The 22,782-nt window shown below is 53.9% G+C and overlaps 9 protein-coding genes across 9 annotated transcripts; 4 read left to right on the top strand and 5 right to left on the bottom strand.

The window, feature by feature from the left end:
• Nucleotides 1–246: 246 nt before the first annotated feature.
• Nucleotides 247–900, bottom strand: N0V96_000705 (uncharacterized protein; the record flags this gene model as incomplete). The annotated part of the gene is made up of 2 exons (XM_053193313.2): nt 247–779; nt 858–900. The coding sequence occupies 2 exons, from the start codon at nt 898–900 to the stop codon at nt 247–249; spliced, it is 576 nt and encodes a 191-aa protein (XP_053049431.2).
• Nucleotides 901–1,506: 606 nt separating this feature from the next.
• Nucleotides 1,507–3,290, bottom strand: N0V96_000704 (uncharacterized protein; the record flags this gene model as incomplete). The annotated part of the gene is made up of 6 exons (XM_065756008.1): nt 1,507–1,587; nt 1,649–1,979; nt 2,034–2,124; nt 2,190–2,532; nt 2,717–2,851; nt 2,913–3,290. The coding sequence occupies 6 exons, from the start codon at nt 3,288–3,290 to the stop codon at nt 1,507–1,509; spliced, it is 1,359 nt and encodes a 452-aa protein (XP_065615248.1).
• A 1,936-nt stretch (nt 3,291–5,226) lies between these two features.
• Nucleotides 5,227–5,589, top strand: N0V96_000703 (uncharacterized protein; the record flags this gene model as incomplete). Its single annotated transcript, XM_053193315.2, has 1 exon — nt 5,227–5,589. One exon carries the CDS (start codon nt 5,227–5,229, stop codon nt 5,587–5,589), a length of 363 nt encoding a protein of 120 aa, XP_053049433.2.
• Nucleotides 5,590–5,763: 174 nt separating this feature from the next.
• On the bottom strand, nt 5,764–7,264 carry N0V96_000702 (uncharacterized protein; the record flags this gene model as incomplete). Its single annotated transcript, XM_065756007.1, has 3 exons — nt 5,764–6,459; nt 6,528–6,859; nt 6,913–7,264. The coding sequence occupies 3 exons, from the start codon at nt 7,262–7,264 to the stop codon at nt 5,764–5,766; spliced, it is 1,380 nt and encodes a 459-aa protein (XP_065615247.1).
• Nucleotides 7,265–8,610: 1,346 nt separating this feature from the next.
• N0V96_000701 (uncharacterized protein) lies at nt 8,611–10,046 on the bottom strand (the record flags this gene model as incomplete). Its single annotated transcript, XM_065756006.1, has 4 exons — nt 8,611–8,621; nt 8,686–9,267; nt 9,517–9,601; nt 9,666–10,046. 4 exons carry the CDS (start codon nt 10,044–10,046, stop codon nt 8,611–8,613), a joined length of 1,059 nt encoding a protein of 352 aa, XP_065615246.1.
• A 501-nt stretch (nt 10,047–10,547) lies between these two features.
• Nucleotides 10,548–12,650, top strand: N0V96_000700 (uncharacterized protein; the record flags this gene model as incomplete). The annotated part of the gene is made up of 2 exons (XM_053193318.2): nt 10,548–10,626; nt 10,693–12,650. The coding sequence occupies 2 exons, from the start codon at nt 10,548–10,550 to the stop codon at nt 12,648–12,650; spliced, it is 2,037 nt and encodes a 678-aa protein (XP_053049436.2).
• A 1,527-nt stretch (nt 12,651–14,177) lies between these two features.
• N0V96_000699 (uncharacterized protein) lies at nt 14,178–15,536 on the top strand (the record flags this gene model as incomplete). The annotated part of the gene is made up of 2 exons (XM_053193319.2): nt 14,178–14,516; nt 14,655–15,536. The coding sequence occupies 2 exons, from the start codon at nt 14,178–14,180 to the stop codon at nt 15,534–15,536; spliced, it is 1,221 nt and encodes a 406-aa protein (XP_053049437.2).
• Nucleotides 15,537–17,934: 2,398 nt separating this feature from the next.
• Nucleotides 17,935–19,749, top strand: ATR1 (multidrug-resistance type transporter aminotriazole resistance; the record flags this gene model as incomplete). Its single annotated transcript, XM_053193320.2, has 2 exons — nt 17,935–18,232; nt 18,332–19,749. The coding sequence occupies 2 exons, from the start codon at nt 17,935–17,937 to the stop codon at nt 19,747–19,749; spliced, it is 1,716 nt and encodes a 571-aa protein (XP_053049438.1).
• A 643-nt stretch (nt 19,750–20,392) lies between these two features.
• Nucleotides 20,393–22,346, bottom strand: N0V96_000697 (uncharacterized protein; the record flags this gene model as incomplete). The annotated part of the gene is made up of 2 exons (XM_065756005.1): nt 20,393–21,665; nt 21,793–22,346. 2 exons carry the CDS (start codon nt 22,344–22,346, stop codon nt 20,393–20,395), a joined length of 1,827 nt encoding a protein of 608 aa, XP_065615245.1.
• Between the last annotated feature and the right edge of the window lie 436 nt (nt 22,347–22,782).

The following is a 22,782-nucleotide window of genomic DNA, read 5'->3' as shown; positions in this document are numbered from 1 at the left end:
CAATCTGCTCAACAGTTAGTTCCGAGCAATGCAGCTCATCTAATCACCTGAGCATGCATACCTCAGTCAGAATGGAGTCCGTAGCCTCAGCGACCGAGACAGGGGCCTCCTTTTTTCCGAACCTGACCGCAGCAGCGTTGCCCATCTCCGTTTGCATCCACCTTTACCCCCCGCAAAGACACTCATTAGCGACCAAACGTTACGCAAAGCAGAAGATGAGGAGGGGGGAAAGAGAGAAGTGTCGGCTTACCCTGGGTGCAGAGCAAGGGCGATTAGATTCGCGTTCTCGCTCCCGATCCTGCGGACCATGAAGTTGACCGCGGCCTTGGAGGAGCCGTAGGCCGCGCAAGGCGAGGCATACCGAGGGACCTCGCCCAAACTCCCGGCAATACTCGAGATTACGACAAACTTTGGTGTCGACGATCTCGCTAATAGGCGCCACGTAGCCTGGAATAGAAGCAAGGGCGCAACGGCGTTTACAGTGAAGCAGTCGAGGACGTCTTCGATTGGTGTCTCGGCAGCCGGTGTAGGGGCCTTGCTGATGCCCGCGTTGGCGATTACCACGTCGATCGTATCCACTCCATGATCGTGGACCAGTTTCTCAATTGCAAGCGAGGCGTCCTTCGGGGAACGGCTGTCGATTGTGATGGTGATTAGTCTGCTTCCGGAGTGGGTGCGAAAGCTGAGCAAATCGGAGGCCTGGCCTTGAGAGCGCGTTGCGGCGATGACTGTGGTGTTGGGCCGTTGGAGGATCGCCTCGGCGAGGCCGCGGCCGAGGCCTGCTCAGTTAATGCCCAGTTAGATCCAGGTGTACCGAATGGGGCTTTTTGGGAAAGTAAATTTGATGAGGCACGTACCGCGACCCGCTCCAGTGATCAAGTATGTGGCACTTTCTGACATGGCTTGGGATAACTTCGGGGAGTGATAGAATGTCTGTTCACGATCTTGGGAGCCGGGAAGATGTCCGTATAACGGCGGTGTGATCTTAAATATGTATGTCGAGGCAGTCTCTTCATAACAGGGGGCGATATGATGACATGCTGTCGTGCATAAGCTGAATTTCGATGGCTTTTGCCCCCAGGTCAGCATGTACTATGCTTCGAGTTGTCATATTGGAAGCGGTAAGCATAGCTGAGGCAATCTTCTGCTCGGGCTGTAATTCAATACTACTGAGAAGTTTACGTGTATAGGTTAGACAGCCTCGAACCCTCCTTTTCCACACATGCAGTCCGCCCACAGCCCACATCACCCGTACTTTTAGTCACTTAGAAGTCACAACTCAGCCCAGCTCGGTCTTTTGCCCAACAGACCGTATATCCACTTTCATACTTCCCATCTCCATCCTCCAGAGTGAATCTCATGTGTTTAGTGATCTGGTCCAGCCAACCAAAACCGCATCCAAGTGCCGCGTCGAGCCGCCGTTTTGAGAATGCAGCCTAGATCGGTCGTGTGAAGCACAACGCTACCACGTGAATAGACTTTCTAGTTCTTCGCATACTTGTAAGTTTACCATTTGCTTTTGAGGTTTCTGTCGTGCAGGAGTCGAGCAACGAAGATGACGGCTCCTCCTCCGAGCAGACAACACCCCTAAGAATGTGCCGTTAGCAAATGATTTCTGATCAATAAGGCGGGTAAATGCAAGACTTACTGCAAAGATGATCAGAGAATGGTACCCGGCTCGGGTCTCGCTTGTAATCAACGCGCCAGCGATTGGACTACCAGTCAAAAACGCCATAGACGTAACGGTGCCAAAGGCGCCGAGTCTTGCGCCCAACTTATCAGCAGGGATAATTTGGCCGGTGGCGGCAGGCATGACTGAGATGAAAACCCCAGATGCGAAGCCGTAGAGGCAGGCAAAGCCAGCCAGAACGCCAGGGGTTGTAGCAGGGAGCCACATCGCCACGCACAAAAGCCCACATAGAAGGATCATGGGGTAGAGAAAGTTCAGCCGTCCGATGCGGTCCGCCGCGTGACCGCCACTATCAAAGTTAGTTTGTTGAAGAATGTGGGTAGAGTCAGGGAAGACTACGTACATGATACGACCAAAAAGACTGGCCGCGTTGATCAGTGGGAGAAGGTAAGGCCGAATGGTCGAGTTCGGATCAAGGGCGACGCAAAACGGCTCTGGATTTTGTTAGACCGCGATTTGCAGGGTACGAAGCCGAAAAGATGTGAATTCATGCACTTACCAATGTAGTAGAACGGAACGTAAATGCCGAGACTTGAGATGACTGCTCCGGCTGAGAGACAAGAGTATCGGATGTCGAGAAAGCCTTTGTAGTCAAGCAAATCCCTAAAAGATCTCATCTTCCTCTTGGGCCGTTTGGACGAGGAGACGGCTATGGCTATAGTGTAGCAGATGACCATGATCAGGGCCCCGACACGCAGTGCCCACGGGAAACCAATGGTGGGAATCAGTTTGGAGAACATGATTGGCAGGCAGACTCCTCCGAAACTGCTACCGGAGGCGACGATTCCCATGGCCAGAGCACGCTTGCGGTGGAAATACTGCCCTGCAACCGTGAGAGCGGGCTATCACACTGGAGTCAGTACGTTCAAGAGCTTACAACGACCCGAGAGGTTCCTAGGGATCAAGATTCATCTGCCTGAATCTAGCGTGCCATCACCTGACCCCGTCCCCTTGTCCTCCATGTCTTCAGAGCGTGGGGCCGAGGATGAGCGTCGGTAGTTAACAGAAGGAGAGTAAACTACTTACTTGCACTCCATAGGCGACTGTGAGGCCGAAGAGAAGAGATTGGGCCAGAAATTGCTGCCAGATTGCATTCGGCTGCGTGAAGGATGTCGCAAGCATGGAGCCGGCACCACCAATGGCAGCGAACAGGTAGAGCCACTCACATGAAAGTTAGCAAATTTATAACCGAGGAGTGGGACTTGGGAGCAGGGCTACATACTTTGGGACCGTAGAGATCAAACAGTGCTCCGGCAACAGCACCCGACAGATACATCAGGGTGATCTGCAGGGTTCCGATGAAGGAAATGGCGGTGGGCGAGTAATTCTTCAGGTACTCTTGTTGATAAAAGGTCTGGAAGAAGCCGAAGCTGTTCACGACACCGAAAGATGCGAAGTAAACGAGGAAGGAGCCCGCAACGGCAAGCCATGCCTGGGTACCGCCCTCGGGATAGACTTCATGTTCTGGTTCTGCAGGGGATGATTCTTCGTCTCCGTGCTGGGTTCCGGAGATGGATTCAGGGTCCGGGTCCGAAGAGGGGACGATGGAGCCGCCCTGCTTCTCAGACCGAGACTGATCTGATAGAGTGTTACCTGCCATAGTTCACAACGTGAACTGGCCTGCTTAAAAAATGGGTTAGGTAGCAAGTATGCTTACAGCGAGTATGATTGGCGACCGCGACGAAACGGTCAGTGGCGGTAACGATTCTGAGTGGTCGACTTGCCGCCTGACCAAGGTAATAAGACGAGTAGGTGAGGAGGTGAGGGTTTAATGACAGAAGAAAGACGCACCGAGGCAAGTAGCAGGCAGGTTATAGTTTATATACCATGTCAGACGCGCACATCCGTATTCATCCACACATGCATTCAACCCGTGTAACGATCCGTACACGGTGGATCAGATATGGGGGCCACTAAGATGGAAAGGGACAACAACATACTTTCAGGGCTGCACTTGAATTAATAAATCGCGTCTTCATACGGCTATATGACAGCATATCTGACAATTGACTTGACCTAGACCTAGCACTACCCAGTTTTAATGTACGAAATATGAAAAGCTTGTGTCTTTACACAACCAATCATAATAAACCATATCTCGGGCGGATATATGTGGAGTGTAGTTCCACAGAACCCTTAGTTTGTACACGCGCGCTAACATGGGTGTTGCACCCCGGGACCGACCTCCGGGAGGGGCTTCCGGAGGGGTCCGGCACTGCCGCTTTCAACAATTTTCTCAATAATACAACCGAATCGGCCACTCCTTTGAACATGTGGTATATTGCCCATGTCGTTGGCTAGTATGCTGGCAGCTTAAGGTTTGTGTAATGGTCTTTGTCCCCACGCGAGTCCAATTTTCCTACAAAGCTTATATACTTTTCAGTCTTCAATTCTTTCCAGTCGCCATCAGCGCCACGATACGATTTACAGCGTATGGTACACCACAACTCATGGCTGCTGTGTGGTATTACATGCAGACCCTCTGGAAACATCCTCATTTCCTGACACAATGTTGTTCCACTCTTCCTCCCGAGACAAGGAGCATTTCAGAGTCATTGAAGCCCGCAATTACGGACACATTCGAGTCACTACTTTCCGATACATTCGAGTCAATGTTTACTTTCAGAAGTTGGACTACCTTTCTCGGCGCCAAGATCCCGCCCTAGATCACGGATGCCCCCAACACTCGTATTGGTCTCTTTTTGACCGCAGTAGGGTTGCATTAGTCCCCATCACGGCTTCAACACCCGTCCCCGCAGGCCGTGCATCTGAGTTCCATCCTTCTGATTCGGGAAGATCCGACCCTTCTCGCATGCTCTTGGGACTTGGCCTCAACGAGAATATATATTACCGGATTACTTGGCGGTCTTTTCGGCTCCCTCGGACGAATATTGTTCTCGGAAGCTCCTGTTAAGTGTGAATTTTGGTGTTTCGGTTGAAGTACCCTGAGAATGGCAGGCAACGTTGTCAGCGAAAGGAGACGGCAACAGAATAGAGAGGCCCAGCGAACCTACAGTAGGTTGCATCCGGATACCCCACCCGCGAGCTAAACAGTGGAAGTAACGCAAGTGATACTGACACCCTACAGGGAAAGGCCTACTCAAGCGTATCGAGGATCTCGAGAATCAACGGAGTGCGTCCCCGGCCGGTTCAGGTGGGAGTGGCACCACCAAACCGACGCCGACTTCAACGAATAATCACAAGACGCAAGGAGATCACCAAACTCTAGCCCCCTCCGACGATGAGGCTTTCTCATTTCAGTCCTCTCCGTTATCCAGAACGCTTAGTCTAGACCCCATCATCGAATCTAACCTCAACCCACGGCGTGGTTTTATGGACCCGCTGTCGGGTTACCCAACTTTTGATCATGATGATAACTCCGCAAACACGGATACCCAGGTAAGGAAAATTCTATGGCGTGTCAGAGACTTTCTTATGCCAATGCTGAGACTATCGGCATGTAGACAGGCATATCATTATCTTGCTGGTTGAAAAACCAGGAGGCCAACGAACCCATCTTTGGAAACCAGTCCACTATGGGCGGAGTTGGCGGAACAGTACTCCACGCGGCCGTTGTGCACGGCAACGAGGCCATCGTCAAACTACTGATCGAAAAGGGAGGAGACCTAAATGCGCTGACGCAACAGCGCAAGGACACGCTTCATCTGGCCGTAGAGAGTAACCAGATGAACATCGTCCGCCTCGTGCTCAAGGCGGGTGCCAATGTGAACAGTGTAGATGGGTGCGGGCACTCGGCTCTCTTCAAGGCCATTTTAGGCGGGAACGAGGACCTGGTGCGATTACTTTTGGAATATGGTGCCGATGTCAACCAGTCCATTGCACTTGTTCCCGAGGCATCAAGAATAGGCGTCACAAGTGTTGCATCTAGCTTTGTATGACACTACTAAATAATTTATATAAATGCAAAAAAAGGAGTATAACTACCGCATGCTCGTACCTACAAGAAGAAGAAGAAACTTGCTGCGTCTATCGGGGATGTGACCCATGCTTCTTAAATGCACCCAAAGGGCAAGATATGGGTTCCTCTTCATCACAATACAATGAGAACTGCCTTAGCCGAGAACATCAAGCAGAAGGCCCTGGAGCTTGGCAACAATCAGATCCACCTCTTTCTCGCTGACAGTATATGCGGGAGCAATCGTAATGTGGTCTCCAGAAATACCATCGGCAGTTCCAGCTCCTGGATAGAAATAAACGTTCCATGGCTCCGAGAGACCAGTCTGACTTATCCTAGCAGATACGGCATCCTCTGCAGGGAAAGGCTGCTTCGTGGTCTTGTCCTTGACGAACTCGACCGCCCACATCAGCCCCCGGCCTCGAATGTCCCCAACATTGGGATGACTGCCCAGAGCAGCGCGCAGAGCCGCTCCCAGACGCTCTCCCATGCGCCTTGAGTTCTCCACGAGATCTTCCCTCTTGATGATACGTTGAACGGCAACACCCGCTGCGCATGCCACGGGGTGCGAGCTAAAAGTGTGCCCGTGGTTCCAGACGCCGGATCCGCCGTCAATGGCATCGACCACCCTCTGATGAACGAGCATCATTGCGACGGGTGCGTACCCGCCAGCGACGCCCTTTGCTACTGTCTGGATGTCGGGGATCACATCTTCCTGTTGCCAGGCGTGGTAGGTCCCTGTGCGGCCGATGCCGCAGAAGACTTCGTCAAGGATTAGCAGTGCCGAATGCTTGTCGCATACCGCTTTGATAGCCTTGAAGTATCCCGGAGGCGCAGTATGGCAGCCCAGTGCCTAATTTTGTCAGTCAACGGTCCTCTAAACGTGATGGAGAAGCTTTGAAAACTCACACTCCCGCTGACCGTTTCTGCAATAAAGGCACAGACATTGTTGGGTCCGCGAAGCTCGAACTCGGCGTCGAGCTCACACGCCAGTCTCTCGACGTACTCCTCCGTAGTCTCGCCATCGAGCATGCCGCGATATGTGTTGGGCATCGAGACAAAGGATACCATGTCGCTCTTGAGGAGCGGCTCAAAAGGTTTACGGAACGCGACTTTGCCGCTCAACGCAAGTGAGCCCAGAGTGGTTCCGTGAAAGGCACCCGCTCGGGCTATGAAGCCCGCCCTATTGGGTACGCCAAGTTCCGCAAAGTACTTTACTGCGACCTTCATTGCTGCCTCGACAGCCTCAGAGCCTTACATCAGTTAGCAAGGTACAAGACATGAGGCAATTTAGCTACAGACTTACCAGAGCTCATGATGGTTCCTTTTGCAAGCTTTCCATTCGTAGTCTCAATCACCGCCTTGGCGAGTTCTTCGGCCGGCCGGTTGGACTGATTCAAGGCAAAGCAGTAGGACACGCTCTGCATCTGCTCGACAACAGCCTGAGTAACCTCAGTGTTTCCATGGCCGAGACAGGCGACGGCAGGGCCTGCACACGCCTCAAAGATCCGGCGGCCATCCTCGAGTACCAAGTACGACCCTTTGCCAGAGGCTACAATCGGCGGCGGCTTTCTGTGGATGTTGGGATGCAAAATGCTGGTCTTGGACTGGTCAATGACTAGAGTTCTCTCGGCTGATGCGACTTTGGGGACGGCCATTGTGAAGGTTTGAGTGTGGGGCAATAACCACAGTATTCGGGTGCAGGTCAAGCGCGACGAGATGAGGTAATTTGGAATAGTTGTGGACTGGCCAGACTTGAAATACTTACTATAGTAGATAAAAAGGGAACGCCTAGAATTGCGAAGAAAAATACCAGGTTGACGCTACTGCTCGACAATGTTCAGTGTTGCTGAGTTTCCTCTCAAATGTGCTTACTTGCTATTATACAAAACCATACCTGCAAACCTTGATTACCCGGTTAGTTTCCAGCTTAGTCGCACCGGCATGCGGACCCGTCGCCAAGTCACCTAGCTTTTCTGATTTATTTTTTCATCGTTCCTTCTCTGCCTTCCTTCTGTTGATCCCTTAGCGTTTTACTTGTGTTTCTCGTCTCTAAAGGAGAATTCAGAAAGCATAAGTATCTGATTTTGGTAAACGTCTCTGGGAATATAAATCTGCACTGATGTGGCTGGGCCTAGTTGAATCAGAACAGATATATGTAAACTTATCCAGTTCATGGGTATTGCCGCAACTAAGCCCAGATATCTGTCAATGGCATTCAGTGTATTCAAATTGGTAAATCGTATTGATTTGTCTTTCGTAAGGGTAGTAGTTGCTGGGGTATTGAGAGAAGACGATCATGTTGTACATCTTATTTGATGTCTTGAGTTGTAGAGTCAACACCATCGAATAGTGTTGGCAAGGCACAGGATAGAGTTACTTTGTCCCTTTGCTTTCATTAAGGTACCTCTCCCAATATCCTGGCTTGAATAACAAGTACTATAATGCCAGGAACGGCAAAAGTCGATACATTTGGGGGCTTCCACGTTAATGAGGACGCCGAGAAGGAGTCAGTAAATTGGATCGCAAGATTAAAGAGTTTTCCCTTTCTGGCGAAGTGCAAGCTAATAACTCTTCTCGCGTTCATTGCAATAAACTGGAGCTAAAGCTGTCTACGCCTAAATAGTATCTCCTGTTCCTCCCCCCGGAGTAATCATCGCCCCCTTAATCCCGTTCTTAGGTCTCCCTGCCTCCTTATCAACAAGGTCCAATTCGAAATGATCAACCAAATGAAGGATGATGAGCTTGATGATCGCACTACCGAAGAAACGACCGGGACAGGCCTGGCGCCCGAACCCGAAATGCAATTGCTCGGAAGAGTAACTCGTGAACTGGTTTCTATGAGCACCACCGTCGGCCGCGTTCATCCGTTTATTATGGAAACGAAGACCGTCAAACTTTTCAGGAGAGGAGTAGACTTCAGGATCCCACGAGACCATAGATGAGGGAGCGAGGATGTGAGTCCCTTTCGGAAGATGAACGCCGTTTGAAAGGGTTACGGGCTTCATGACCTGCCTTGAAAATGCAGCTTTTCGCCTCATTAGTTTGAGCATCTGACACGGTATCATTGGCCACTTACTCAATGTGGTAGGGTTCATTCTTTGAGACTCCTTCAAAAAGCTGTCAAGCTTTGTTAGGCTGCTAAGGATTGCCGCCTCTTTTGTGTTTGACTCTTGGCGCTTCCGCGCCTCTTGGTTCTCTTCTCGAATGGTATCCTGATACTTCGGCATTGCCGCCAAATCCAGAACCGCATTAGTCAAGGTGACGCCTGAAGCGTGAAGAGAACCAAATCCTGAGACGAGACACATCTCGGCTACGAAGCTGTCACTCTTAGGTGACTTGTCCTTTGCTGCGTTATCAGTCATCCACTGCAGAAGGTCATTCGGTCTTTCCCACTCCTTTCCGGAAGCTCGAGCTGCCGCTTCCGCCGCCCGGCGCTGCTTTATGATCGGAATCAACATGTCTCTGGCAGTAGCTTGTCGCTTCCACACATCGCAAATGCCTGAGACAAAACCTCCTCTGGCGGCAAAGGGACGCAAGGGTCGGGACCATGCCTTGAGGGCCCAGCCGCCGGCGAACAAGTCGTCAAGAAAGCCCACCATGGTGTCGAGCCAGACCTCGTCGCGGCTCAGGTCCGGACCAACAGTCATGCGGGAGACGACTAGGGCCATAATTTTGACCATGCGAGGCCAAAGTGCAGCAGAGGACCATTCTGAAGGGTTGAGCTTTTAGTTTACTGGGCTTTCATGATTCCTGAGCCAACTACTTACCTTGACCAGCAGGCAGGTGCAAGGAGCACGCGTACTCAACTTCTTCTCGCAAACCGGGGAGCAATGCACCTTTTTGGTGTCAATAACCTTGGATTCCTCGTTTTCATCAGAAGACCATGGTGGCTGCTAATATCACTTACCAACTTGTCGTGTCAAGTCAGTCTGCACTGAATGGAACAGAAGATGGTCCGCAATCCGCAGCCATTCGTAATCGCCAATGATTCGCTATACAAACACCCATCAGTGAATTGTTCAGAGTGTTTCGGACCATTATTGGACAATTTCATACCGTCTGACTCGCAGCATGCACGTCGACCACATCCGTTCCCTTGGTATTGAGCTCCTCGACAAACTTGGGTGCAACAATCACCACGAAGCCGTCGATGCCCCAGACCTGATAGACACCATCTCGAAACCTCTCCCAGCCCTGTTGGAGAATGGACTTGAAGTCGTGCACGTATTTTTCTGAGGCAGAGGCATAGTTCTTATCTTCGCCGAGATTCAAGACAGGCACACGGACTTTCGGCTCTTTCCAGCGGTACAGGCTAATGAGGGACGGAACGATTTTGTAGAGAACGACAACGACAAGAAAAGAGGCTGCGATGGTGAAGCTCTCGGCAAGCGTTCTATCGAAGAGGTACCTACGCGGACCGGAAAGTAGGTCGGACATCTTGGCGGTAATTGCTGGGGCTTCATAGAATAGAAGTCGACGAAAGGTTCCGGCAGCAGGCGGAAAGTATGTCGCCGTTTGAGATTAGAAAGTATATGAATGACATTGATACTCTTGCAATTTCTCATGAAGCTGACAGGGATCTTTTATGAAGTGGAGTTGTTGCAGCATGGTTGCTTGTGGATCGGGTAATCAAGCACATAAGCAACCAGATAATCACAAACCAGGCATATTATGCGCGTGTAAGTCGGGAAAATATCGTAAGCTTGGCATATTGAAAGGTAAACTCAGACGTATAAGCACACAGCTTCTCGAATAGTGCTTCAAGTAGGCCGCCAGAGAAGGCTCGTCGCGGACACGTCTTGAGAAGAGCTGGACATAGTATGTTTAATGTCATATGGGAGATCCAGCACGACGATTGATCCAATTTAGAGAAGAACGTTACAGCTTTGTAATAATTGCAAAAAGTCGTTCTCATTATATAGTAGCATTCCAATCGTCATGGGCGACATCATTGATCTGCCGGACCAAACCAAACCCGCGAGAAATCACTTCCAAGTCCTATCTCCAACGAATGAAGGTAAAGTAGTGATCATCCCTTGCCTACATCAGGCACAGCTTCGGTCCTTTATCTAACCATCGTCAGCTGTATATGAATTCTCTTGGAAAGCCTACACGAATCCGATTCGCGGCAACGATTGGCAAACCATCGACGTTCTCTTCGATATTACCCCAACAGATGCCTCCAACAACACACGGCTGAGCCACGCCTGGGACGATGACTGGCGCTTCTCCATCTCATCATCTAAGCTTGCGACCGATTTTCTCTCTGAATGTCTTCGCGCATCCCTAAAAAGCGGCCTCGGGTGCGGCACCCGTGTCGCCAAGCTCATCGTGCCGCTCGTTGAGGGGCAAATCGTTCGATCCGATATCATCCCGCTCCGCTTTATTGACTGCGAGTTCGTAGACGCCCGGTCGTCCCTATCAGAGCCACTGAGATTCTTTTCGGGTCTGCCTGTCCAAGTCTCTCAATTGAACGACCTCGCAGAACTACTCGAAGTGTCTGCGGGTGGTCTCATCCTTCAGGCACTGCCGCCCGGGATTAGGTCACTCGAAGCCCGCTCGTTCTCACAGTTCGTCGAAGCTGAGACGGAGAACCGCCTGTCCTTCCCGTGGATAACGACGCCGACAGCTCCTAAGACCCTGGTCATCGTTGAGGGCAGTCGCCAGCACCCCAGCGATGGAGGCACGGGACCCAACATCTATCTCGCCGCCATGGCTCTGGGAATCAAAATGGTCGTTCTCGATGTCCCAGGCCACTGGTTAGAGGGTCTTGAGTATGAACACTGGCGAGAGGCTTTCATCCCCATCGAGATGTCCCAGCCTCCGGACGAAGGATTCGCAGACCGAATTGCACAGGCAGTCGCCACTTACCAAGGGAAAGTCGACGGTATTATCACCTTTTGTGACTCATTCCAACATCAAGTAGCCCTGGCGGCGCAAAAGCTTGGCCTCCCAAGCTCCAAGCCCGAAGCCCTCATGACCGCCACCAACAAGTATGCAACCAGCGTCTTCGAGGGCCGAAAGTCGCATCTTGTCTCGAGCACACAGGAGATCCTCCAGGTCACGGCTACGCAAGGCAGCTCTCTGTTCCCCTGCATCATCAAGCCCTGCAACGGCTGGAGCTCCGAGGGCGTATTCCTTATCAACAACAACACCGAGCTCATCGAGGCCATGGGGCCCCTCGACGCCCTCTCCAAGTCCAGGCACGGCAGCGAATTCGTGATTGAGAGGTACTGTGCCGGCCCGGAGGTGGACGCCAACTTTGTTCTCCTGGACGGCGAGATCCTCTTCTTCGAGGTTTGCGATGACTTCCCCAAAAGCGCGGACACAAACGGCTCCAGCTCCGGCGGCGCAAAAACCTTCATCGAGCTCGACAGCGTGTTCCCCTCCAAGCTCCCTGAATCGGAGATCAACCTGCTCCGGATCTGCTTCCACAATACGCTGCTGAGGCTGGGACTTCGCAACGGCGTCATGCACCTCGAGGGACGAGTGGACAACTCGACGGTCGAGTACCGCACTGAGGGCGGCGTTCTCGACCTCCGACCGAGGGCCGCCGAAACCCAGAGCCGGGGCGCGATCAAGAGCCCTGAGGCGTGGCTCATCGAGATCAACCCGCGCCCGCCGGGCATGAAGGGCACACAGGTCATTGAGTCCACGCACGGCGTCGATTACTGGGGCCTGGGAATGCTGATCGCGCTGCGAGACGTGGAGCGCACAAAGGCGCTCTGTCACGCGTACAGGGACGGCCCCCAGTACACGTGCGTGATGGTCTTCATCCCCGCGGATTACGACTTTTCCTCGGCGGAGGGCATTTTTGATTCAGGGGATATCTGCGACGATCTGTTCAATCGTCGGCCTGATCTTGCCAAGAACGTGAGTCGGTACGGATGTTTGGTGAAGAAGGGTCAAAAGGTCGCCCACCCAAGCCATGGCGTGAACAGCTTCCTGGCATACTTCAATGTGTTCTCAAGAAAGGGAAGGGAGGATGCGCTGCGGCTTGCCAAGATCGTCAGGGAAGAAGTTCGGTTCTCGTTCAGATAGTTGCCGGTTACTATTTACGTGTGTGGTAGCCCTGCGGCTCTTCACGAAATGCCCTATTTGAAATTACCTTCTTTGAGGCTCTCTGTACATTAGCATAGTGACACCTGCTGGAATTTCTTGTTTTGTAATCTTACATGTGACTATAACACTGTTAGAGAGCTGCGGCAAGCGCGGTGAACGCGGACCGACTGACCCACACTACTCCGGAGCGCTACGGCGCTTCGATGGTTGTTCTCCGGGAAGTTCGAATAATGGACGGTCTCATGGCACGAGCAAGTGTCTCGGAACTGGAGAGCTGGAACTATTCACACGGCTCTCAATACCCTCGACAGTATGACTGATCCATTCGGTTGATGAGCACACTACTTGACCGAGACTTCAATCCCGTGAAAAGGTCTAGGTCTGTCGTTGTGACCAGCTCTCACACGATCGTTTCTGCAACATCCTTAAACATGCTTTTACCTGAACGATCCTTCTACATAGGCAATTTTTTGTAGAGACGTGCCAGCATGGCGCCTCTGTTCATCTCACCTAGGGAATCAAAGATGGCACATAACCTCCATGTCGTCACGGGAATAGGTCGCACCGAGAGATTGCTGGCCGGAGACTCCGCGAGCGGCCCAATCCCGTGCTTTACCGCGCTGGCGAGGGTCCGGAATCGGCCCCGCGGCTCCGGCGGATCGCGCACTCGAGACGGCCGAGCCGTTGAGCTTCGGCAGACCCCCGCACGCTTTCTGCTTTCTTTCGTATCATCGAATCTTGGACTCAGACCAGAATAGTTGAGTGGCTTCACTCTCACTCACGTCTCAGAGCACCCAAAACGCCAGAGATCACAGTCTTGGCCTCTTCTACGTCCTCTCGATCTCACCATCGTATTATCACACGTGCACGAGCACACCCCTCTCTGCAATTAATTTATAGGAAAAGGGCTTGACGTTTGACCAGACAAGAAATATCATGTCACCGAGGTCACGAACCACCCGCGCTGGACCCATCTTTCGCGTGCGAACTGGGTGCTTGACGTGCCGCGGCCGAAAGAAAAAGTGCGACGAGACGAAGCCGTGCTGTCGTGGCTGCCAACGCAACGGGTTCGATTGTCAATGGCCGGCTCCGGCGTCGACACGCAGGGAGAATCCAGCACCGTATCGGGCAGCCCCTCCGGCCAGTGCCGCGCGGCAAAGGGCCGACACTGTTGCTGCTGCTGCTGCTACTCGGTCCTCCAAGTCACCCGAGCCGAACGTGGCTGTTGCCTCGATACCACAGGCACCGTTTCCATCTGACGAGGCGCCGTCTATGTCGAGCTCCCAGCTAACGTCACATGCTACTAAAGGGAGCCGAGCGGATGACATCCTAGAACCTCTCGCCGTCCACGAGAGCCCCGTCGATTTCACTACATTACTGGATCCTCTTTGTTTCTCAACCGCTTCAGATGGATGTTATGACGACGACCTCCTGCTGGACACCTTGGCCGCGTCACTGAGAATACCGTCGAGCCCCGGGGTCCAAGTCCCGAGGCCACTGTCCTTCATGCCCGGGATCAACGACAGCAACTCGATGGACCTGTTGAGCCACTACCTAGGTGTGACAACGGTTAGCATGGCCAACGGGTCGACGCCGGATAACCCCTTTTGCGTACAGTTGATCCCGCTGGCGTTTGGCAGCGACCTCGTGCTGCAGTTACTCCTGACGCAGAGTGCCGTTCACAGAGCGTCCAAGTCTCTGTGCAGCGGAGACCGGGTTGCGGACCAATATTATGGCCGGTCGATTCGTTTGTTCCAGCGAAGCCTCTCGAGCTTTATTGGCGGGCAGCCGCTCGAGCAAAAGCTCACCATGGGCATCGGGGCCTTAATTTTATGCTTCATAGAGGTCAGTTTGTTCATGTCTTGCTCTCTTTCTCATCCGTCGACACGCAGAGCATTGATATCGTCGCCCCTATCCTCTTGGCGCACCCCTACAACACGCAGGATGCCAGACCACATGCTCACAGCCCCCATGGATCAATAGACAGCAAAAGGCGACATCAATGGCGCCATCTTTGATCATCTCATGGCAGCCCAGCCGCTTCTTCTTCCGTCGGTGACCCTCGACAGCCAACTACCCAAAGGCCTCAAGGATTTCTTGACCGAATATTACGTCTACACGGCAACGCTGAGTATGATCTCCACCGACGCGCGCGTAAGCGACCAGCTCTTCCTCAGTAACGACCTGGTATTTCTGGCGAAAGATCTAGTAGCAGCATCCTACGTCGGTAGTCTGTGCGGTTGCTGGCTAGACCTTCTGCTCCTGATACCGTCCATCTTTGAACTCGGTCGCCGCTTGTCATCTCACGCAGAAAACCCGAATTGGCGGCCCTCTGCCAACGACTTCTTCGTCTTTGCTCAGCTCCAGAGGCAGATTCAGGGCTGGACACCGAACCTAGCAACCAGTTCTGAGGTCGTCGTTCTTGCCGGCTACATATATCAAAAAGCGATCCTGTTGTACTTGTATACAGCGCTCTATCCTCTTCCACAAGACGATGATGAGGACCGTCATACTGAGGATAATGACGACGAGGATAATTTGTCAGTGAGAATGGCCCGAGTGGTCCTTGCCGAAGCCCTCGCGAGTCTGGCACAGCTGCCGCCGAGTGTCCAGATCAACACGAGCCTATGCTGGCCCATCGCTGTGGTCGGGTCATGCGTGGTGGACCAGGGCCAGCGGAGTTTCCTCCGCGAGCGACTCGAGCACACCTTCTCTGCCATTGGACTGGGCAACATTCGTCAGACATCGATGCTGCTTCAGCACATGTGGGAAGAACGTGATGGAGGGGGAGAAACCGTTGGCTCGGGACCGTGGAGTATATGCCGCGTGATGAACGAGCGGCAGCTCTGGATCTCGTTTGCTTGAGATTTCACGCAGCAAGGCTTGGTAGAAGCTCTGCCGTGTTGATGCAATGCGAACTAATACCTTACCCTTTTATCCGCGCCGCCGTGAGCCCCGTACTACTCGATCTCCGATGGGTCCTCGGCGGCGCCGCGCCGTGGACTACCGGCGTGGATGTCATTTTTGAGATATTTTGGCAGATCAGATTTCGGAACGAGATACGCGAGTTCCGAAACGTTGCAACAACGACCGATAACAGCAAGATACCAGGACACGCGCGCGGCTCTGACGTGTGTAATTCAAGAGTACGGTTTTCTGACTTTGTGGTTCTCTCTGGTCTGCCCCCCCTTCTCCACCGGAAGTAGCCCGGCCCCACAACTGTCTGCTGAGAAGCTGAATAACGGAGGGGTAGGTGTCGGAAATACGGAGATACGGGAATACCTTCTTCACGCTCTCCCTTGAATCTCCTTCGGCGTTACTCCGTAGAGGTGATTGACTCGTACATGACTGGGACTTTTCCCCGATTCTTCACGATGAATGGCGTCTTGTTGTAGCCAAACACAAATTCTGTGATCTGAAACGCTGCTGAGCAATTTGTTTGATGGTCTTGGCAGCAGAGCGCGAACGGGACAATAATGAGCAAATAACGCCAGAAGGTTTGGCGAGGACTTTGGTCAACGAACAACAGAATGGCAGGGGTTCATCTGAACAACCAGCAGCTCAAGTCCACTCGGGGAGATAAACCGTCTTTCAGACATTCCTTGGATGAATGTCAACCCAGCCCTCACGTCCTCCAGGCTCCAGCGCATCACCACCAGCGCAGCTTTACAAATCACCGCTATCTCAACTTCCAACGCACTGCCGAATACGGCCATTCCAGAACGCCAAAAGTGGCTGGAACCCGCGGACTTGTCAACTTGGTCTGTCAGACAGCAGCCAGACTAGGCTTGACTCGGGCCCAAGCTCCCAGTGTGTTGGCCCTGGTAGGCATCGAAAGCGTCCAACTTTGAGGGTGGGATGGCGGCGTCCATCCCGAGCGCGCGGGGAAAATGTACGCCAGTGCGCCACGCGCTTTGCTAAGCTCTTGCGCCTTTGACACTAGACCAGCCCAGCCCGACACTTTGAATGCCTTTTGCCCGCCTCTTTGGAACCCTCCGTGCCCTCCTCAGCCCTGCGTCTGCTGAGCACTGGCACCCTTGACACCTGTGGCAGGTTAAGCACTGTTGGAGTTGAGCCTTTTCCGAAAAGTGTTCCGAAAGGAGTTAAGCAAATGTTTGTCCCGCTCGCTGGCCTGCGCCGCCGCCCGCAGTCCAGCTTATCTAGCTCTCTACAAAGGGCTCGTGACCAGAAGCTGGATTGGGGCAGAAGGTTGGGGGCTGTACGTTTAGGTATACGAGAGTTCTAGAGCTCTGCGTGTCCCGCGGCCCCGGGGGCGGATTTGCCGATGGGCGGGAACGGGCTGCATTGTTAACGTGTCTTGCTGTTCATCTCTAAGGCGGCTTCGAGAAGGTTGTCTGCACGTCTGACTGATCTCGTAGGCTTACTTGACAGAAAGGTTCTCAGTCATCCATCATATTGAAGTCGCTGACATATCTTCAACAAGTTAACTCCGTACGGATACACCGAAAGAGACGACATGGTCCCGTCCCGTTGGGAAAGCTACAGATCAGATTAGATTTTGGCTCTCTTCCCGCTGGGGGCGTCATCCCGAAAAGGGTAAAAATATCCTCTCAAGGGGTCCCATAGAACAGTCAACAGGCTGTCATCGACGCAGCAGCGCACTGGGCACCGACTGGTTTGATGGCAAAGATGGACCACGCAAAACTGCAGTTCGTTGCTGGAATGCCGACTCGCGTGCCGCGTGATGGGGCCAAGGATGTGTGGTGCTCAACTGGGATATGGTCTAATGCCGTCCTGGTGAGCCCAAAGAACCCAGTCAGCAACCACCACACGGAAGCAATTCTCAAGGGACGAAAAGAAAAGATCCATTCATGATCCAAAAGGACCCATACCCGGTACACCCTACCCTGGGCCGGACCCTCTGCTAGAACTCGCCAATCCCACGTGTAAGTCCGAGACAGACGGCTCTAAGCCTCTAAGGTAGGGCTTTAGGTCGTCCCTTGTCCCGCTGGCCTGGCTGGCTGGTTCGGGGATCTTTGATTCAATTTCTTAGTCCCGTACTTCGTATGTACGCCTAGTCCGGGAATGGCGAATTTTCCAAATTGTAAATGGGTCCTCCCCGGTTCGGAGGGGCGTTCCCGCCTTCGCGCGTTGGCGTCAACCTGACGGGTAGATCATTTTCCATTACTTCAACTCGAGTATCGCCCGTCGTTGATGATGATGCGCTCTGGTGATCTTCCTCCTTTCGAATGTTAGTGTAGCAACATCCGAGGTTGAAGGAACACCACACTCCAGTTTCACGATGGCTTCTCCGTCGGCATCTGAGAAGCAACAGCAACATGTTCGCAAGAGCATCGACTCATCATCAGGCGACAGAACCGCCGCTGCGACACCGGACGTCAACATGCTCCGAGACGACAAGCACATCCCCGACGACTCAAGCTTAGGCCGATCGAGTAGAGACGACTCAAGCGACGACAATGGCGATAACCTCGCGCCGCAACAATCCAATGCTTCTTCAGTATGGGCCGTCGACGGCATGTCGTTCCCCCGTGAAGCCATGTTCGTAATTATTTGCTGCATGGCACAGTTCTGCACTCGTGAGTTGCTGCCCCCCTATCCCCAAAACCCCATCTCACAACATCACTCCACCCTGGAGCATGAGAAGACATGAACACACAGCTGACCACCTATAACAGAGGCCGCATACATGGAAACTCTCGTCCTCCTCCACGTCATCGGCGGCTCCTTCCACGTAGACAACCCAGCCCGCCTAGCATGGCTCGTCGCCGGCTACTCCCTCACCGTCGGCACCTTCATCCTCTTCTCGGGTCGCCTCGGTGACGCCTTTGGCTACAAGCGCATGCTCATCATCGGCTTCGCCTGGTTCTCCCTCTGGTCCCTCATCGCCGGCCTCAGCGTCTACTCAAACTTCACCCTCGCCGTCTTCTCCCGCGTCCTCCAGGGCATCGGCCCGGCCATCTGCCTCCCCAACGCCCTGGCCCTCTTCGGCGCCGCCTACCCGCCCGGCCACCGCAAGGCCATGGTCTTCTCTTTCTTCGGCGCTGTCGCGCCCATGGGCGGCGTCGTCGGAGCCGCCATCGCCTGCACGCTCGAGCTCGAGTGGTGGCCCTGGGCGCTGTGGGCTCTTTCCATCTGGCTCGCGATCCTGGCTGTCGCGGGCTACTTCATCATCCCCGAGCCGCACGCAAAGGTCGACCGTCCACCGAGGACCCTCAGCGGCATGTTTGTCGAGCTCGACATCCCCGGCGCCGTCACGGGTATCGTGGCGCTCGTCCTCTTCAACTTTGCGTGGAACCAGGCGCCCATCGACGGCTGGAAGACGCCCACGGTCCTCGTCCCGCTCATCCTCGGCCTCGTCCTGTTCGGCGTCTTCACCGCCATCGAGTTCAAGTACGCCGAGAAGCCACTGCTGCCCTTTGACGCCGTCAACGCCGACGTCGCTTTCGTCCTCGCGGCTGTTGTCTGCGGCTGGGCGACTTTCGGCATCTGGACGCTCTACCTCGTCCAGATCCTCCAGGAGATCCGCACGCTCTCGCCGCTGCTCACGTGCGCGTGGTTTTCACCCGTCGTGGTGACGGGCGGTCTCGCGGCCGTCATCACGGGCAAGCTCCTCGGCCCGCTCAAGGTGCGCCCGCCCGTCGTCATGACGATGGCGCTCGTCGCCTTCACCGTCGGCGTCATCCTCACCGCTACGGCGCCCGAGAACCAGATCTACTGGGCGCAGATCTTCGTCTCCATGATCATCATGCCCTTTGGCATGGACATGAGCTTCCCCGCCGCGACGCTGATCCTGTCGAATGCCGTCAAGAAGGAGCACCAGGGCATCGGAGCGAGTTTGGTCAACACAGTGGTCAACTACGGCATCGCGCTTGGCGTCGGGTTCGCGGGTACGGTGGAGGTGCACGTCAGCAAGGGCACGGGGACCAAGGAGGAGCAGTTCAAGGGGTTCCGGGGCGCGTTATACATGGGTGTTGGGCTCGCTGGGCTGGGATTGTGTGTTGCGTTGACGTTTTTGGCCAGGGAGTGGCGGCATCGGAAGGGCGGCGCAGGGAACGAAGAGAAGGCTGCCGAGGCGCAGACGGGGAACTCATGATGAAACCTGCATAGAATAGATGAGGTAGCTGCTCGGCGCAGCCATAGACTAGATGTTGATAGACAACAAGTTTTGTTCAAAAATGAGGTCCTACCGACCCGACCACGCGATGTGAAGCTGTCAGCACATTCCTCGGGGTCAGCCTTTGAATCTTGATTCCCTTCCGTCCCGATCGACCGAGACGAATCAGGACGTTCAGGATGTTAGATTTGTCTCCGTGTCCCATGTCTCGTCGCTCGCCGAGGGAATAAAGTCTTCGGATCTGAAGTATTCTGTGAAGGTTTCTTGTCTGCATTCACCCATTATCGCTGCTCGTTATCGCTACTCAGATTTGTCTCGCAAAACGCCGCATAACAGCCACGTATGACATCTACTAGAAGTCATCTAGAATCTACAAGTTCACGAAAGGAGGGCCAACTGATGAATAAAATCCGTGGAGTCCGTGAAGAAGAGAGAGAGAAAAGAATGCATCCTATTTTTTGGTATCCAGTTGATGCTCGCTGCCAACCAAACAAGATGCTCCTATCCAAAAACGCCATGCTGTTGAAGTCTAGCAAACCCTCCACATCTTCGCCGCCTTCTCCCCCTGTTCCCTTACCCCGTTTCTTCCACCTCGAGACGCGCCTCTATGAGAAGTAAAGCCTCACTTCCCAGTCCGGCTCCGAAGCGTCTTCAACCCCGTCTTATGCTCCGTATGCTTCTTGCTCAACTGCACCTGTCTGACAAACAAACTCAAAATAAGCCCGAGCCCGGCAAACGCAACATAGACGATATACATCGTCCTCAGAGAACTCAGATACGCCCCGCGCGCAATCTGCCCTTGTTCCCCCTGTAAATCCGCCACCACGCCCACACTAGACGCGGCGCTCGAACCAGAGAGCATATTCGCCAGCTCGGGGCCGAGCTCCTCTCTCAGCCGCGGATACTGCCTCTGCATCTCATTATTGAACACAACGCCACCAATAACCACAGAAATCGACGTGCCCATCTGCCTGATGAACCCAAACGCCGACGTCGCGGCCGCGATATCGCGCGGCTCCACCGACGTCTGCACCGCAATCAGCGGGCTCTGGAAGTTGGGCCCGATACCGAGCCCCGCGACGATCTGGTAGAGGATAATCTTTGTGAAATTCCTGTCGAGCGGGAGGTCGTGGAAGAGACCGAACCCGACGGTCGTGACGAGCATGCCGCCGACGATGAGGTAGACGTAGTTGCCCGTCTTGCGGATCAGCACGCCCGCGACGGCGGACATGAGGGACAGCGAGAGGACGTAGGGGAGCAGGTAGACGCCCGAGAGGAGGGAGGAGACGCCCTGCACGCCCTGGAAGTAGAGCGGCAGCCAGTAGCTGCCCGAGATGAAGGCGAAGGCGTGGCAGAAGGCCGTCGCGAAGGCCGCCATGTTGGACCAGCTGCGGAAGAGGTGCATCGGGATGACGGGGTACCGCGCGTACTTCCACTCATTGACCGCGAATATCCCAATCGTCACGATCCCAAACACGATCAAGCAAATCACAGTAGGCGAGCTCCAGGGGTACTGGACGCCGCCAAACTCGAGACCGAAAAGAAACATGAGCGTGCCGCCGATAATGGTAAGTGTGCCGACCCAGTCGATCGCCTTCAGGCCCTGCGCGACGGGCGTCCGCGGGTTATGCAGCTTGAGGACGAAAAAGAGGACGATGAAGCCGATGCCCGAGATGGGCAGGTTGACGTAGAAGCACCACCGCCAGGTGGCTTTACTCGTGAAGACGCCGCCGAGGACGGGCCCGATGGCGCTCGAGACGGCCCAGACCATGCCCATGACGCCGAAATAGACGCCGCGCTGGCGCATCGAGAAGAGGTCGCTTACGCAGATGTTGACGAGGACGATGATGCCGCCGCCGCCTATGCCCTGGATCGCGCGGGCGCCGATGAGCATGCTGAATGATGTTAGCAACTGAGTAAGACACTCTTATAAACCCCTTTCAATCCTAAGAGAGAACATACCCCATACTCGTAGACAAACCACAGATCAACGACCCAACCCAAAACACACCAACAGCACACAGAAGAATCGGCTTCCGGCCCCAGATATCAGAAATCTTGCCCCACGTCGGCACGAAAGCCGCATTGCTGAGGAGGTAGGCCGAACCGATCCAGATGTATCCGATATTACTATTAAACTCCTCCGCAATAGTCGGCACGGCGGTCGTGATAATCGTAACGTCCAGCGCCGCCAGGAACAGCGCGGCGCACAGCGAGAGCACGATGAGCGTCGTCTCGAGCTTCGTGCGGCCGGCCTCGGGGGTGTCTTCGGCGCCGGGCGCCGCTGCCGGTGGTGGTCCCTGCGCCGCCGCTGCCGTGGCTTGTGTTTCGGGTGCGGCCTCTTTGGTATCGCTGGGGGCCGTCACATGGCCTGTTGTCGCCGTTGTGGCAGTGGCGTTGTGGGAGAGTTCTTGCTCTTCCGCCTTGGTGTTCGTCGCGTCAGGGTTGCTGCGGATCGTCACCGAGTCGCTGCTGGTGATTGTGGGCGATCCATCTTCGGTCTGAGAGCCGGCGGCGCGCTCAATGTCGCCGACTTTTTCGTCGTCGTGGACCTCGTGGAAGTCTTTTGCTGTCATCTGTGCTTTGCTAAGCTGGACGATGGTCTTGGCGGTACAGGAATGTCGTGTGAGGGATTCGTGCTTGTCTCAAGAGCTCAATCTGTTCTTGGGATGCTGAGCGAGAGACTGATGATTCATGGGAGGAAGTGGTGAGTCTCAAGGTAGCTAGCTGGGCAGGACCTTTCAAGGTGAGGATTGAAAATGAGATTACCAGCTTCGCGCAAAAAGAGAGAGAGAGACACACGGTGAGGCGATGATGGATACAACGTGCTGAGACTGGGTATTACTCAGTGAGTGATGATCTTTCAAGTTAGCTACAGCTAGTAAGAAAGAATGCCGTAGCAGCAGTCACTCCCTAATGGTTGTCAATAGACAAAATCAAAAGTCACAGAAAAGAATCGAAGGGAAAAGTGACGAGCGAAAGGCGCAACAAATTTCCATTACGAATCCAAAG

The sequence above is a fragment of the Colletotrichum fioriniae genome (genome assembly GCF_027942845.1).
Source record: "Colletotrichum fioriniae strain IMI 355084 chromosome Unknown scaffold_1, whole genome shotgun sequence".
In the NCBI taxonomy this organism is placed as follows: Eukaryota; Fungi; Ascomycota; class Sordariomycetes; order Glomerellales; family Glomerellaceae; genus Colletotrichum; species Colletotrichum fioriniae.
Note: the sequence above shows the minus strand (reverse complement) of the source record. Positions and strands in the feature narration are given on the sequence as shown.